Here is a 14,821-nt window from a genome sequence, read left to right as displayed (position 1 = left end):
CTGGTGGCCCAGGGGAGGTGAATAAACATAACAAACAGTCTTACTCACCTCTCCTGGGCTCTGTCACAGCATATGGCAGTCCCTTTTAATCCTATTCAGACCTCTTCCAGCATCCTGTATGACATCAGCAGTTTATGGAGGCTATCACTGTCATTCAAAAGGCCAGAAGAGGGCCAAAGAGGATGTGAAGGAACCGCTGGATGCTACAACAGAACCCGGGAGAGGTGAGTAAGACTTTTTCCTATGTTTACTCCCCTGGGTCTCCAGTTATTATACTCTGGGTCTGAATAGACCACAGAATGCAATAGTGGTTTGTGACTAGTGAACCCCCCAAAATTTTGGATTCAACAAAAGTAAATATTTATGGAAAATTTGTAACAAACTCAGCTGGTTGCAAACCTGTTGCTCATCCCTAATTTCACATTTGGGGGTAGCAGGCATAAGTTGCAATGGAGCACATATTCCCCTGGTTCCTTGCGATGCGGACATAGCCGCTTTCTCCCCAGTTCACTCCCCAGCTAGAAAAGAAACACAACAGAAAAGGAACAGTCAGGTTACTGATGGATTTCCAAGAGTCAAGCCAAAAAGTACATGTAAGTACTAGACTTCTTATTGTTACATATTCAAAAACTGTAATGTGAGCTCCTCCTCCCTCTTCCCCTCTCACAGCATACAGACACTGAAGGGAAGATACTGCTGTTTTACATCACATGGATTTTATTTGGTGACTGAGCAGATTCTGAACATTTATAGAGAGCCTGAAGACAAAGAAAATGGGACTTGTAGAATTCTCATCCTACAATAAGCAGCTCTTTAATGGAGACCCGGTGTCTATTAGTTCTCTCATATTCACAGGTAAAGCTCAAAGCCTAAGGTGTTCTCCAGTATTGGGCCTCATGCATACAAAACCCTTCAACAGATCTTGCATCGTCATATTGCAAGGCTTGATGATGTATCGGACATTGACTTATAGGATGGCTAACTTCCAATAGGTACAATAGAAGCACAGCTTTCCTGTCTTCTCTGAATTTGGTATGGATGCCGCCTCTTCTTGGCATGTGCTACCTCTATTGTAGTGTCTCTCATTCTTCCTGTACATAGTTGTAGTATATACTTATATATCCCAGACCTCACCTGTTTTTGACAATCCAGTAGTCTTGTCCATTAAGAGTTCCATATCCCACAACAAGGACTCCATGGTTTACAGCCTGAGTGCAAGCCGGATCATTGTAGATACCTACAGAAGACACGTGGTTTAGTAATGATTGTGTTGGAGACAATCTACAGAATGTAATTGGTAATGATGAGATAATAGATGCATGTACCAGTGTTATGTCCATAATGATAATAGGACCAGGGCCAAACAGAGGGGCTCAATAAGCAGGGTCAGTCAGAAGTGCCCATATAAGCAGAAACAGTCAGAGATCGCTGCCATAAACAGGGCTAGGGGGATATCGTCACGCCATAGGGAATGACCACCATAAAGGTGTGTGGAGTCTTATTAAGCCTTTAGCTCTCCACTGTGCAAGGGATCATGGGAAGAATATGCAAATCTGTCTTCCATGATGTAATTAGGAAGACAGTGCCTCAGTATGTGCACACCAATAGAGGGCGATAGCTGAGGATGTGCAAGTCTGTCTTCCATGATGTAATTAGGAAGACAGAACCTCAGCCATGCACCCCTATAGGGGGCGCTCCCTTTAACATCATGCCTGATCTTCCAGAGGTCTTGTGTTTGCATCATTGAACTCACCCTAACTGTTATATTTATGTATTATACCCCAGAGCTGCACTCACTGTGTACTTACATTACATTACTCACCCTGTACTGATCCTGAGTTACATCCTGTATTATACCCCAGAGCTGCACTCACTATTCTGCTGGTACAGTCACTGTGTACATACATTACTTATCCTGTACTGATCCTGAGTTACATCCTGTATTATACTCCAGAGCTGCACTCACTATTCTGCTGGTACAGTCACTGTGTACATACATTACATTACTTATCCTGTACTGATCCTGAGTTACATCTTGTATTATACTCCAGAGCTGCGCTCACTATTCTGCTGGTACAGGCACTGTGTACATACTTTACATTACTTATCCTGTATTATACTCCAGAGCTGCGCTCACTATTCTGCAGGTACAGTCACTGTGTACATACATTACATTACTTATCCTGTACTGATCCTGAGTTACATCTTGTATTATACTCCAGAGCTGCACTCACTATTCTGCTGGTGCAGTCACTGCGTACATACATTACATTACTTATCCTGTACTGATCCTGAGTTACATCCTGTATTAGACCCCAGAGCTGCGCTCACTATTCTGCTGGTACAGTCACTGTGTACATACATTACATTACTTATCCTGTATTATACTCCAGAGCTGTGCTCACTATTCTGCTGGTACAGTCACTGTGTACATACATTGCATTACTTATCCTGTACTGATCCTGAGTTATATCCTGTATTATACTCCAGAGCTGCACTCACAATTCTGCTGGTTCAGTCACTGTGTACATACATTACTTATCCCGTACTGATCCTGAGTTACATCCTGTATTATACCCCAGAGCTGCGCTCACTATTCTGCTGGTGCAGTCACTGTGTACAGACATTACATTACTTATCCTGTATTATACTCCAGAGCTGCGCTCACTATTCTGCTGGTACAGTCACTGTGTACATACATTACATTACTTATCCTGTACTGATCCTGAGTTACATCCTGTATTATACTCCAGAGCTGCACTCACTATTCTGCTGGTACAGTCACTGTGTACATACATTACATTACTTATACTCTACTGATCCTGAGTTACATCCTGTATTATACCCCAGAGCTGCGCTCACTATTCTGCTGGTGCAGTTACTGTATACATAATATATAATGTATTTATAATGTTTGCTCTTTCAAGCAAACACTGTATAGTATTCTCATACAGTAACAACTGACTGCCACTCTACTTTATAGAACTTATAGATCTGTTAGGAGTGTGTCTGACAACTTGTTGACTGTTTCTAATCACCATCAGAATTGGTAACATTTATTTGTGCAGTAAACCTCTCCCTCGCTTTATATAGCTGATGCACCGCACCCCGAGTTATCAACTACAAGGAAAACATGAGAAACAGGTTACTGGTTACTTTATAAATACGAAGCACAGACTCCTCTATCCCTCCAGCTGATATAGAGCAGCCCCTTACCGCTGTGATATAAATAGAAGGATTGGTGTCCGGCATCAATTGCCACAGATATTGGACCGACAGTGGCTACGGCCTGCTTCAGAGAATCTTCAGTTCCTGGATACAATAGTGAGTACTTCGTACATGTGGCAGCTTTGGTTAATGTGTTATAACTGCATTGTCCACTCTAAGAGAGATATATGATCAGTTAGATCCTGCACAATAGATAAGGCTGCATTTAAAAGGGATGTCCAAGTTTTTGTCTTTATATGTCCTATGTCAGGGTCTGGGGTTGCTAGGTGGGGTGGCGTAGGCACACAAGTCCAGTTTCTTTAGTCCAAACAAAGGTAGAGTGTATTTTCTTAAGCCTCCTTGACGAGGAGACTCTCTGCAGCTGAGTCGCTGCTGGAACATCCCCAAAGTGTGGACTGGAGGGGGGTGGAATGACAGGTCCCACTACCAACCTACCTGCCATTCCTAAAAATCCAGCCCAGTACTGAGCATTTACCAAAATGCTCAGCAGACGAAAATTGTCTGAGAACAAACATTCCTGGAGTTTTCTCATCTCACCCACCTGAGTAGTCTGGGTGAGATGTACACCCCCTCCATTACATGACCAGCCATCGGCTTGCACCTATTATTCTAATATAGTGAAAGGATTTAGCTGCAGTACCAGACACAGCCACACAGACAAAGTGGCACTGTGTTGAATGTTGCAGTACTCCCAAGACACACTGCAGTCTATATTTGTCATTGTGTGAGTTCTATTACAGGCTGTGCTAGGCAGCCTGTAATAGAACTGTAGCAATTTTACAATGCCTTGCAATGTATTAGCATTTCAGTATATCATATTCGTGATCAGACCTCTAAGGTTTCCAAACCCCTAGTGGATCTAAAATAGCAGAGGCAGTTTTTCTCTAATTCCACCCCACTCTGAATTAGGAAAAATAAGTTATGGTGTTTAGAAGGCGGGCAGTAATAATCAAAAAATGGGGTTAAGAAGTTAATCTTAGGTATTGGGGCCCCCATTGATCACACAAGGAATCTAACCTGGAAATACCTCTTAAGCCTTCACCTAGGAGACATTTTAGGAAGATTTGGGAATTACATTTATAGTGACCACATAATATTGTAATTTTTGGGGATCAGTCATTGCCATCTACTTACTGATGCACGATACGGGTACGAAGCGTTGGAATCGATGCCATTGTTAGCTATCACATATTGAAAGGCTTGGGTCATAAATCCGCCATTACATCCTGCACTTCCGTACTTAGAGGAACAATCTACAAGATTCTGAGGACTGAGGGAGACCAGATTTCCAGTCTTTATCTTCAGCTGTCCCTCCAAGGCACCGACAGCACTGAATGCCCAGCAGGATCCACAGGCGCCCTGGAAATAGGAGTAAAATAGGTGACTATCCATGATAATGAGGGTCCACAATATGACATTATACTGTGTGAAAGGGCCACTATGTGAGCAAGGGCCACTATTTGACATTATACTGTGAGGAGGGTCTGCTATGGGACATAATACTGTGTGCAGGGGCCACTATGGGACATTATATTGTGTGCAGGGGCCACTATGGGGCATAATACTGTATGCAGGGGGAACTATGGGACATAATACTGTGTGCAGGGGCCACTATGGGACATAATACTGTGTGCAGGGGCCACTATGGGACATAATACTGTGTGCAGGGGCCACTATGGGGTATAATACTGTGTGCAGGGGCCACTATGGGACATAATACTGTGTGCAGGGGCCACTATGGGACATTATACTGTGTGAAGGGTCCGCTATGGGACATTATACTGTGGAGGGCCGGCTATGGGACATTATACTGTGGAGGGCCGGCTATGGGACATTATACTGTGGAGGGCTGGCTATGGGACATTATACTGTGGAGGGCCGGCTATGGGACATTATACTGTGGAGGGCCGGCTATGGGACATTATACTGTGGAGGGCTGGCTATGGGACATTATACTGTGGAGGGCCGGCTATGGGACATTATACTGTGGAGGGCCGGCTATGGGACATTATACTGTGTGCAGGGGCCACTATGGGACATAATACTGTGTGTAAATGGGGCGTTATACTGTGTGCAGGAAAGAGTGTGCTAGGCCGCGGGCGGAGGTCCCAAGTCAAACATTTGCTAGTTACACCTCTGGCTTTAAGGCCTTGTTCACACCATGCAATTTTGATGCACATTATCATATGTCCAAGACAATATTCTTACCTGGTCTTTGACCTCGGTGACAGCTCCACTTATCCTCCAGTCCACAGAGGTCGGCAGGGGGATTTTATTCAATGCGTTACTGATAGAGGTGTCCTTGGCAATGCCAGGTGGTACTATCAAACCAGTAAGCCGGGCCTGTACCTCCGGACCAGTCTAAGGAGCGAAAAGTAGGTTACATCGGTGTTCAGGCTTCATCCTTATCCTAATGTTGACCTATTACATTTCCCCAGTTACACACTACTATGTCCAGGAAGGTATCTACTGTATTATCTGGGTCCTCAGGCCATGTAGACAGTGTCCATGTATATGTGCCATAAGTTGCTAGTTGGGATGGGCATAGTATCTGGCACTGGTTTTCAGTATACCGTATTTAGTGCTATATAGTATACTTACGTGTACTATTCGGCAAACACTTTTAATATCATTATGATATAAACCATGTTGGAAAAATTTGCCTTAATGGTTCACCTGACGCAAATAACTTCAGGGTATCCTGGGCACGTGATGGGCCAACAAACAAGTTTTTCAGCTACTCAGAAAAGCATTTATACTGGCGAATGGTTGGGCGAGCAAGCGTTATGGCCATCCATTATTCACCGATCATCAGCCCGCCAAATAATGCCCTAATGAGTAGAGCCCCATGCCATAGACGTCCGCCAAGAGGAGGGATTTATGGGTGAGCATTGTATGGTGGTCACGGAATTGTATTTACATCAAACCATCATAAAATAATGTAATATTGTATATTACCGTAGTACGGTGTTATTTAGTCACTACGTAGAAGTATTATTTAGACATTATTTAGGAACGGCATGATGGTATTGTCTCTTTATAGTGTTGTGTATTCAGTTGCAATATGTCACTAATGGAAGTATTTGGACTTTTGCTCACTCTATAGTGCTATTATTCAGCCTCAGTGTGATGGTATTATTCAGTCATGGTATGGAGGTATTATTCAGTTCCTGTATGGTAAAATTACTGAAATATTTCATGGATATTTATATTATTTATTCAGTGTTTGATGGAAGTATTTTATGACTATGTGGTGACAGTATAATGTTATTATTTGGTCACTCTATGGTGATATGTATGGTGGTGTTATTTATTCACTGTATAGCGGTGTTATTTAGTCACAGTCTGGAGGTATTATTTAGCCATTGTGTGGTGATATTTGGTCACTCTATTGAGGTTCTATTTAGTCACTGTGTTGAACTACTAATCGGTCACTGTTTGGTAGAATTATTTGATCTCTGTACAGTGGTATTATTTGGTCAGTGTATACTAGTATTCATCAGTCTTAGCAGTATTAGTTGACCAAAGTAGGGTCATATTATTTGGTCACCATATGGCAGTATTTATCAGTCTTAGTAGTATTATTTGGCCACTGTACAGTGGTATTATTTGGTCATTGTATGGTAGTATTTATCAGTCTTAGTAATATTATTTGGCCACTGTATGGTAGTATTTGGTCAGTCTTAGTAGTATTATTTGGTCACTATATGGTAGTATTTGGTCAGTCTTAGTAGTATTATTTGGTCACTATATGGTAGTATTTGGTCAGTCTTAGTATTATTATTTGGCCACTGTATGGTAGTATTTGGTCAGTCTTAGTAGTATTATTTGGTCACTGTATGGTAGTATTTGGTCAGTCTTAGTAGTATTATTTGGTCACTGTATGGTAGTATTTGGTCAGTCTTAGTAGTATTATTTGGCCACTGTATGGTAGTATTTGGTCAGTCTTAGTAGTATTATTTGGCCACTGTATGGTAGTATTTGGTCAGTCTTAGTATTATTTGGTCACTGTATGGTAGTATTTGGTCAGTCTTAGTAGTATTATTTGGTCACTGTATGGTAGTATTTGGTCAGTCTTAGTGGTATTATTTGGGCACCGTATGATGCTATGACTTTGTCCTCCTTATTAGTCAGGTGTTATATCATATAGAACCCAATGTTTAGTAACAGTTACACATATGTCATATTATAGATGACACCTACCAAATCTGCAAGATGGTTCATGCTGACATTGTAAGAGTGAAGCCCTTGTTCATATTCACGGTTATGTCGTGTGACAAAGTTATAATTGTTTTCCCATATTCTTCTCCTTGTCAGATCTTCGTTCTGTATAAAAAATATTCGTCATTTTTTAATTTTTAATTATTATAATATTTTCCAAGATGTGTCAATATTTATAGGAATACAGATTGAAAATGAGAAAAGACTGAAGGTTGTCAGGTATGATGAGGTTGAGGGCCATTGCTATAGAGGGTCCTATCGAGTCCCTTTTATGGAGGGGGCCCAACGGCCGGTCTGCCAAGTAAGTAGACATTGGTATTATCAATGGAACATGCTATGACAAATTTTTACATCTGTCCAGGAACTTGACCTTACACCTCTGGACTAATATACAGCACCAAGCACCATGCTGGCACAACTGTAATCCATGATGTTGTTCCTACCTTAGTGTCATATATCTTCTTATGTATAGATTTCCATCCCTTCCAGTCATTGTCCCTTGCACGGTTGATGGCCCCATTCACAGACACGGCTGCAAAGGCTGCCAGCAAGATACACGTCAAGGACTTCATCCTGTCAAGGACAATAATACACCAGTCAGACAAGACTATATCTAAGGAGTAGGTCCAACCAGGTATAAGAAACTCTATGCCTGCTTCATGGTTGTCTATAGGCAAATCTGGCAAACCAGGCTCCGCCCCTAGTGCACTTGCATTCAGATTTGCATAGCTATATCCTGCTCCTTACATGGCACCCGACAACAATAACAATGAATGTATGGATGTGCACTAAAGAAAGATATGAAAAGAGCTACGACAAATATCAAGAATCAGAAGAGAAGCTTTAACTGGTCTAAAACCTGAAGAAGAACCACAAAATTGTGGCAAATTTACAATTGTAGTTATGATTAGTCTGCGGCCTAAAATTTTGCACTTCTTGGCAATCCTTGGTACATCTTGATAAAAAAAAATGACTAAAAAATGAAAAAAGAATGAATATATAGCCATAAAAATACACAATATAAAGAATTTGTATTCTCTGCCATGAAAATAAGAAAGAACTTGAGTATATTGCTATAAAGATAAAAAAAAAATGAGTGTATATTCACGCTAATAAGTAATAAAAGATTAGTGTATGCTACCATAAAAATAATAAAAATAAGTGGAGTACATTGCTATACAGAAAATTAAAAAATATATTTTAACCATAAACATACATTTTGTATGTACATGGCTAAATAAATAAAATAAATATTAGAAAAAATAAAGCACATTACCAGAAAAATAGTAAAAAATAAGATAAGATATTCCTTTTAATAGTCCCACAATGGGGAAATTTCAGTGATACAGTTTCATAGATGGTACAGTAGTATATAACAAGAGAGAAAAACACATACAAGCTCATGGCAGACAGAGAAATCCTAGGAATCATAAATAAAATAAATACAAAATTGAAGTACATTAAGATATAAATACCCTGTGTCTGTATCAGGATGTATCCTGCAGCCTGCACTTACCTGAGTACAGTCAGGAGATACAAGTCACCGTCTTCACCTGCAGAGACGTCGCTCAGAGATAGAAGGAGACCTTGTCAGTGACGGCCATTTATACAGGACAATAAGTTATGTCATCGCCTCTTCTCCAATCACTAGTCCCAGGTCTATTGTTTCATATTTCTCCTCTTACTCACAAGTCACTTGAATTTATAGATGAGAAGACTGAAGAAAACACAGATCTCATCTTCTAGGACAGGGCTAAACAACCTTATTTGTAGGCCGTGACGATTTACATACAAAAAATCACAGGTCCTCGGAGTAAGGCTATAACCTCAATACTAAAGTCATATAGTACAAACCAGGCACACGGGTATAATGTCCCATAGTGGTCCCTCCACACAGTATTATCCCCCATAGTGTCCCCTACACACAGTATTATCCCCCATAGTGTCCCCTACACACAGTATTATCCCCCATAGTGGCCCCTGCATACAGTATTATCCCCCATAGTGGCCCCTGCACACAGTATTATCCCCCATAGTGGTACCTGCACACAGTATTATGTCCCATAGTGTCCCCTGCACACAGTATTATTCCCCATAGTGGCCCCTGCACACAGTATTATCCCCCATAGTGTCCCCTGCACACAGTATTATCCCCCATAGTGGCCCATGCACACAGTATTATCCCCCATAGTGGGCCCTGCACACAGTATTATGTCCCATAGTGGCCCCTGCACACAGTATTATACCCCATAGTGGCCCCTGCACACAGTATTATGCCCCATAGTGGCCCCTGCACACAGTATAATGTCCCATAGTCATCCCTCCACACAGTATAATGTCCCATAGTGGCCCCTGCACACAGTATTATACCCCATAGTGGCCCCTGCACACAGTATTATGTCCCATAGTGGCCCCTGCACACAGTATTATACCCCATAGTGGCCCCTGCACACAGTATTATGTCCCATAGTGGCCCCTGCACACAGTATTATCCCCCATAGTGGCCCCTGCACACAGTATTATCCCCCATAGTGGCTCCTGCACACAGTATAATGTCCCATAGTGGCCCCTGCACACAGTATTATCCCCTATAGTGGCCCCTGCACACAGTATTATCCCCCATAGTGGCCCCTGCACACAGTATTATACCCCATAGTGGTCCCTGCACACAGTATTATCCCCCATAGTGGCCCCTGCACACAGTATTATGTCCCATAGTGGCCCCTGCACACAGTATTATATCCCATAGTGGCCCCTGCACACAGTATAATGTCCCATAGTGGCCCCTGCACACAGTATTATACCCCATAGTGGCCCCTTCACACAGTATTATCTCCCATAGTGTCCCCTGCACACAGTATTATCCCCCATAGTGGTCCCTGCACACAGTATTATGCCCCATAGTGGCCCGTCCACACAGTATTATGTCCCATAGTGGCCCCTGCACACAGTATTATACCCCTTACTGGCCCCTGCACACAGTATTATGTCCCTTAGTGGCCCCTGCACACAGTATTATGTCCCTTAGTGGCGCCTGCACACAGTATTATACCCCATAGTGGCCCCTGCACACAGTATTATCCCCCATAGTGGTCCCTGCACACAGTATTATGCCCCATAGTGGCCCCTGCACACAATATTATCACCCATAGTGGCCCCTGCACACAGTATTATGTCCCTTAGTGGCCCCTGCACACAGTATTATGTCCCTTAGTGTCCCCTGCACACAGTATTATGCCCCATAGTGGCCCCTGCACACAGTATTATCCCCCATAGTGGCCCCTCCACACAGTATTATGTCACATAGTGTCCCAACCAATTTTCGCCACACACTAGCTATTATTATACCGTGGGGTCTCTTCAGTATAATAAACGGAGGGCCAAGAGAAGTGAGGAAACATTAAAAACACTGTTACTCATGTCTCCTGTGCTCCAGAGCAGCTCTGTTCTCTTCAGTGCTTTTGCCTGACGTCAGCGACCGGTTATTGGATCTCAGGGGTCACATCGGTGTTATTATATGTAAAGAAGCCGACGTGACCCCTGGGGCCCTATCAGCGGTCTCTTACTTCAGGGAGAAGCATTGAAGACAGCAGGGTGTTGCTCTGGAGCGCAGGACAGGTGAGTAACATTATTTTTTTATCACCTTTGATAACCTCCCTGTAGATTCCTCTTGTTATACAGTATAATAATAGCAGTTTTGTTTCAGCTGTCTATGGTCCAAATGGAACTGCTGGGCGATGACTCGGGAAATAATCCTGTGCATTGTGACTGGACAGGGTATGTGCATGTGTAATAAATTATAGATGGTGTACATTAAATATCTGCTCCCATTTTGTGTATACAATCACCAGGATGACTTATGTGTCTTCAGGGTTACAGGTTAGAAATAAACATACGCCATGTTGCATTGTTTTCGTCTATCTGGTGCTTTGTGATGTCCCTCAGTGCCGCCATGACAGGCTGTGTTGGTTAGGTCCAGTGGAAGAGGCCGACCCTACAGTGAGAGGTTTGGCATCAATAGGAGCGATGGGAAATAAAGTGACTTATGTCAGATGTGAAATATGGGGCTGCGTCATAAAGGCCAAGACAGACCGCGAAGGGAAGGGGTTAGATATGAGCCGTAATATAAAACCAGACTGAATAGATCGCTAGAGGACATAAGGTATAAGTAGTGCATTGCTCGAAACGCAAGGGTTAATGGTACCTAGTAAAGCGTCATTTAGCCGTACGCCACCAGATAACGTAAAAAACTACAAATATTACAATAACGTGTGATCTGTACTAGCCCGACCTTCTGTACTAATACATGTAAGGACGGCCATGGGGTCACTTTAGCTGTTGTCCACCTTGGTTTATTATTTCTAGGTACTGAGCTATGGGTTTTGACACGCCGCGGTGCGTTACGACTGAATGATGTTATTCTCGGAGCAGTTAATCCTTCTTCTTACTACAATGTAAGTTATTTACTCCTCATTCCTTGCTGATGTATTCAGTCCGTTTTCAGGTTTACTATATATTGTGGCTCATACTCATGCTTGAGCCTGTAAACAGCTACACCCTTCATCCGTTCCTTTATCTAGTCGAGGCGTACCATGTGACTCACGCAGATTATGTTATACGGGGAGGTTTCCCAGGGTGCACTAGGATGTGACAGAGTTCATCTACTGAAACCCATAGGCTTCAAAATAATACCATACATAAACAGCATTATAAAACCAAAATATAATTAAATAAAGACACGACAACTTTAAAGTGGTATAAACTTGGCCGTGATGTTTTATTAAGGGGTTACCAAATAAATTATTAAATATTTTAATGAACCAATAAAATAAAGAAATAATCAAATAAATACACAACCGTAACAACAATAATTTGACTTGACCATCAAGTCCTCCCAGCAGTAGCTGGGCGACTAACACCCCATCGGCCTTGACTAAATAGGCAAGGCCCTCCCAAAAAACACCAATGGCCCTCTCTATAATATTCTGAATCCCCAAATTAAAAATGTCATTCCCTACCTCGGAAAAATTCACCCCATGCCTCCTAAACAATTCTGCAATAAAACCCTCTAACTCAATGTGCCGGTATGTAAATCCCCCGAGACATGGCAAAAATTTTGCCATTTCCTTGTTGAACCTCTTCCTGATTTTATTAATGAACATGACCTTACCATCATTCCAGACTAAACGAGGGACTACTTCAGAAAGTACTAGAATAGAGTCCGGAAAGAGACATTTCAAAAAGGCTAGATCCTTTGTTGTCTCAGCTATGAGTTCAAGAGTTTTTACTTTACCCAAATCGTTCCCTCCCAAGTGAATAATGATCACCTATGGAATAGGCCAAACAAAGGTTAATTTCTTAATTTCACTAATGAGAGACATCCCTCTAATGCCCTTCCAAAATATATTAACAGAATTCAAATCAAAAGACAAATTTTCACCGTAAACTCTTATTTGCGACCTCTTCTGGGCCCAGTACACAAAGGAATGACCAATTACCCATATAACGCATTGACCACCTATAAAGAAAACAAAAATATATTAAGAAGGTAATAACTCTGGTCTTATATAAAGTCTAAATCGCTTGGATTCCCATCTTCCAATCCTCTTGATAACAGCTTCATTATTATATTATTATATAATATATATATATATATATATATATATATATATATATATATATATATATATAAATAAATATAAAATGGGAATTGATTTATATATTAAAATTTCTTTAAAATTATTTCATAATAAATAATTGATAAAGCCTTATTTTAATAATGTTTTTCGTTAACTATATATTTTTTCTCATACCAAACTTTATCTTTTCCTTCATAAGTATATATAGAAATCTAGAAATGGAGAAATCTCTTTAAATGCCTGATACTTTAAATTCTTGGAAAATAAATTTTAACCCCTTCCCGAAATCCGCCGTACTAGTACAGCGGATGCCGGGTGTTTAACTATGGCGGCCGCCAGGTGTCTACTGTTTTATACAATAGATACCCAGCACTAATGCCCCCGGTCCAGCGCTGCACCTCCCATGAGGCGACCTGAAGCAAGCACTTCAGGCGGCGCTATGCCAGGGCCTCAGGGAGGGCGGCATTTTTGGTTACCTAAGCCAGTCCAGGACAAGCTGTCCTGGACTGGCTTAGCACCGAGCGGTGGTTTGGGGAGGCCACTGGAGCAGCGCTGCTCCAGCAGCCTCCTCTCACGCTCAAGCAGAGAGCAGGTCGTCTCCGTGCCTGCTCTCTGCCGGCGAACGGTGCTAAGCCCCGCCCCCTCCGCTCTGCCCCTCCTCCCGGCAGGGGGAGCGGCTTTCTGTAGTTCGCCTTGGGCAGCGAAAGGGGCAGGTTCGCCCCTGCCCCGGTCGGTGCCTGCACCGATCGGGAGCATTAACCCCTCCGGTGCCTCGGTCAAAGTTGACCAAGGGACCATTATCCTGGCAGCGCGTGGGTGCTGCCATTTTTCTTGTGATCGCAGGCACCCGGAGTAAGCTCTGGGGCCGGCGTCACATTGCTATGACTATTGCAGGCTATTCTAGGTAGCCTGCAATAGAAGCGCCAGTATTTTGAAATTCATTAGCATTGTAATGCATTGCATTAGTGATCAGAACCCCTGGGGTCCAAGACTCCAAGGGAGTCTAAGAAATGCAAAAAAAAAAAAAAATTATTTAAAAAAAAGGTAAAAAAAAATATTTAAAAAATGAACAATATTAAAAGTTCAAATCACCCCCCTTTCCCTAGAACACATATAAAAGTATTTAAATACTGTGAAACATACCGTACATGTTAGGTATCCCTGTGTCCAAAATCACCTGCTCTACAAATCTATAAAAATATTCTTCCTGTACGGTAAACGCCGTAGCGGGAAAAAAAAAGTCAAAAGTGCCAAACTTCCGTTTTTTTTCACTGTTTTACCTGTGATAAAAATTTGAATAAAAAGTGGTCAAAGAAAAAACAATACCCCAAAATGGTAGAACTAAAAAGTACACCCGTCCCCGCAAAAAAAGACGCCCTATGCATCCCTGTGCACGGAAGTATAAAAAAGTTACAGATGTCGACATATGGCGACATTTAGAAAAAAAATTTTTAACACAGTTTTGGATTTTTGTTAAGGGGTTAAAATGTAAATAAAACCGTATACATTTGGTATCCCTGGAATCATACCAAAATACAGAATACAGGAGACATGTCACTTTGGCTGCACAGTGAACGCCGTAAAACCGAAGCCTGTATCCTGAGCCTTGTATCTGGAGGTGGTTTCGGATAAGCTGTCGAAGGAGTTGGCATTGGGCCGAATTGCAGGCCGTTTCTCTGATCCTCCGTTATCCAATTCCTGTCTCTCAGTTGGGCGTGGTTCCCAAAAAGGAG

General features: G+C 42.1%; 1 protein-coding gene across 1 annotated transcript; it reads right to left on the bottom strand.

The window, feature by feature from the left end:
• Positions 1-418: 418 nt before the first annotated feature.
• On the bottom strand, positions 419-9,007 carry LOC142213000 (cathepsin S-like). The gene is made up of 8 exons (XM_075281145.1): positions 8,966-9,007; positions 7,893-8,022; positions 7,432-7,554; positions 5,437-5,589; positions 4,363-4,587; positions 3,217-3,382; positions 1,135-1,237; positions 419-518 (listed from the first exon to the last, which is right to left on the bottom strand). The coding sequence occupies exons 2-8, from the start codon at positions 8,019-8,021 to the stop codon at positions 419-421; spliced, it is 999 nt and encodes a 332-aa protein (XP_075137246.1). The 5' UTR covers position 8,022; positions 8,966-9,007.
• Between the last annotated feature and the right edge of the window lie 5,814 nt (positions 9,008-14,821).

This window comes from Leptodactylus fuscus, chromosome 7 (genome assembly GCF_031893055.1).
Source record: "Leptodactylus fuscus isolate aLepFus1 chromosome 7, aLepFus1.hap2, whole genome shotgun sequence".
NCBI classification, from domain to species: domain Eukaryota; kingdom Metazoa; phylum Chordata; class Amphibia; order Anura; family Leptodactylidae; genus Leptodactylus; species Leptodactylus fuscus.
This window is presented reverse-complemented; position numbering and strand designations above follow the sequence as displayed.

Excerpts from the sequence above, each read along its gene's own strand:
- LOC142213000 (XM_075281145.1), bottom strand. The coding sequence starts at position 8,021 with ATGAAGTCCTTGACGTGTATCTTGCTGGCAGCCTTTGCAGCCGTGTCT. Across the intron at positions 4,588-5,436 it reads TCACCGAGGTCAAAGACCAG|GGCGCCTGTGGATCCTGCTG; the intron begins GTAAGAATATTG and ends TCCTATTTCCAG. Across the intron at positions 3,383-4,362 it reads CGTACCCGTATCGTGCATCA|AGTGGACAATGCAGTTATAA; the intron begins GTAAGTAGATGG and ends TATCTCTCTTAG.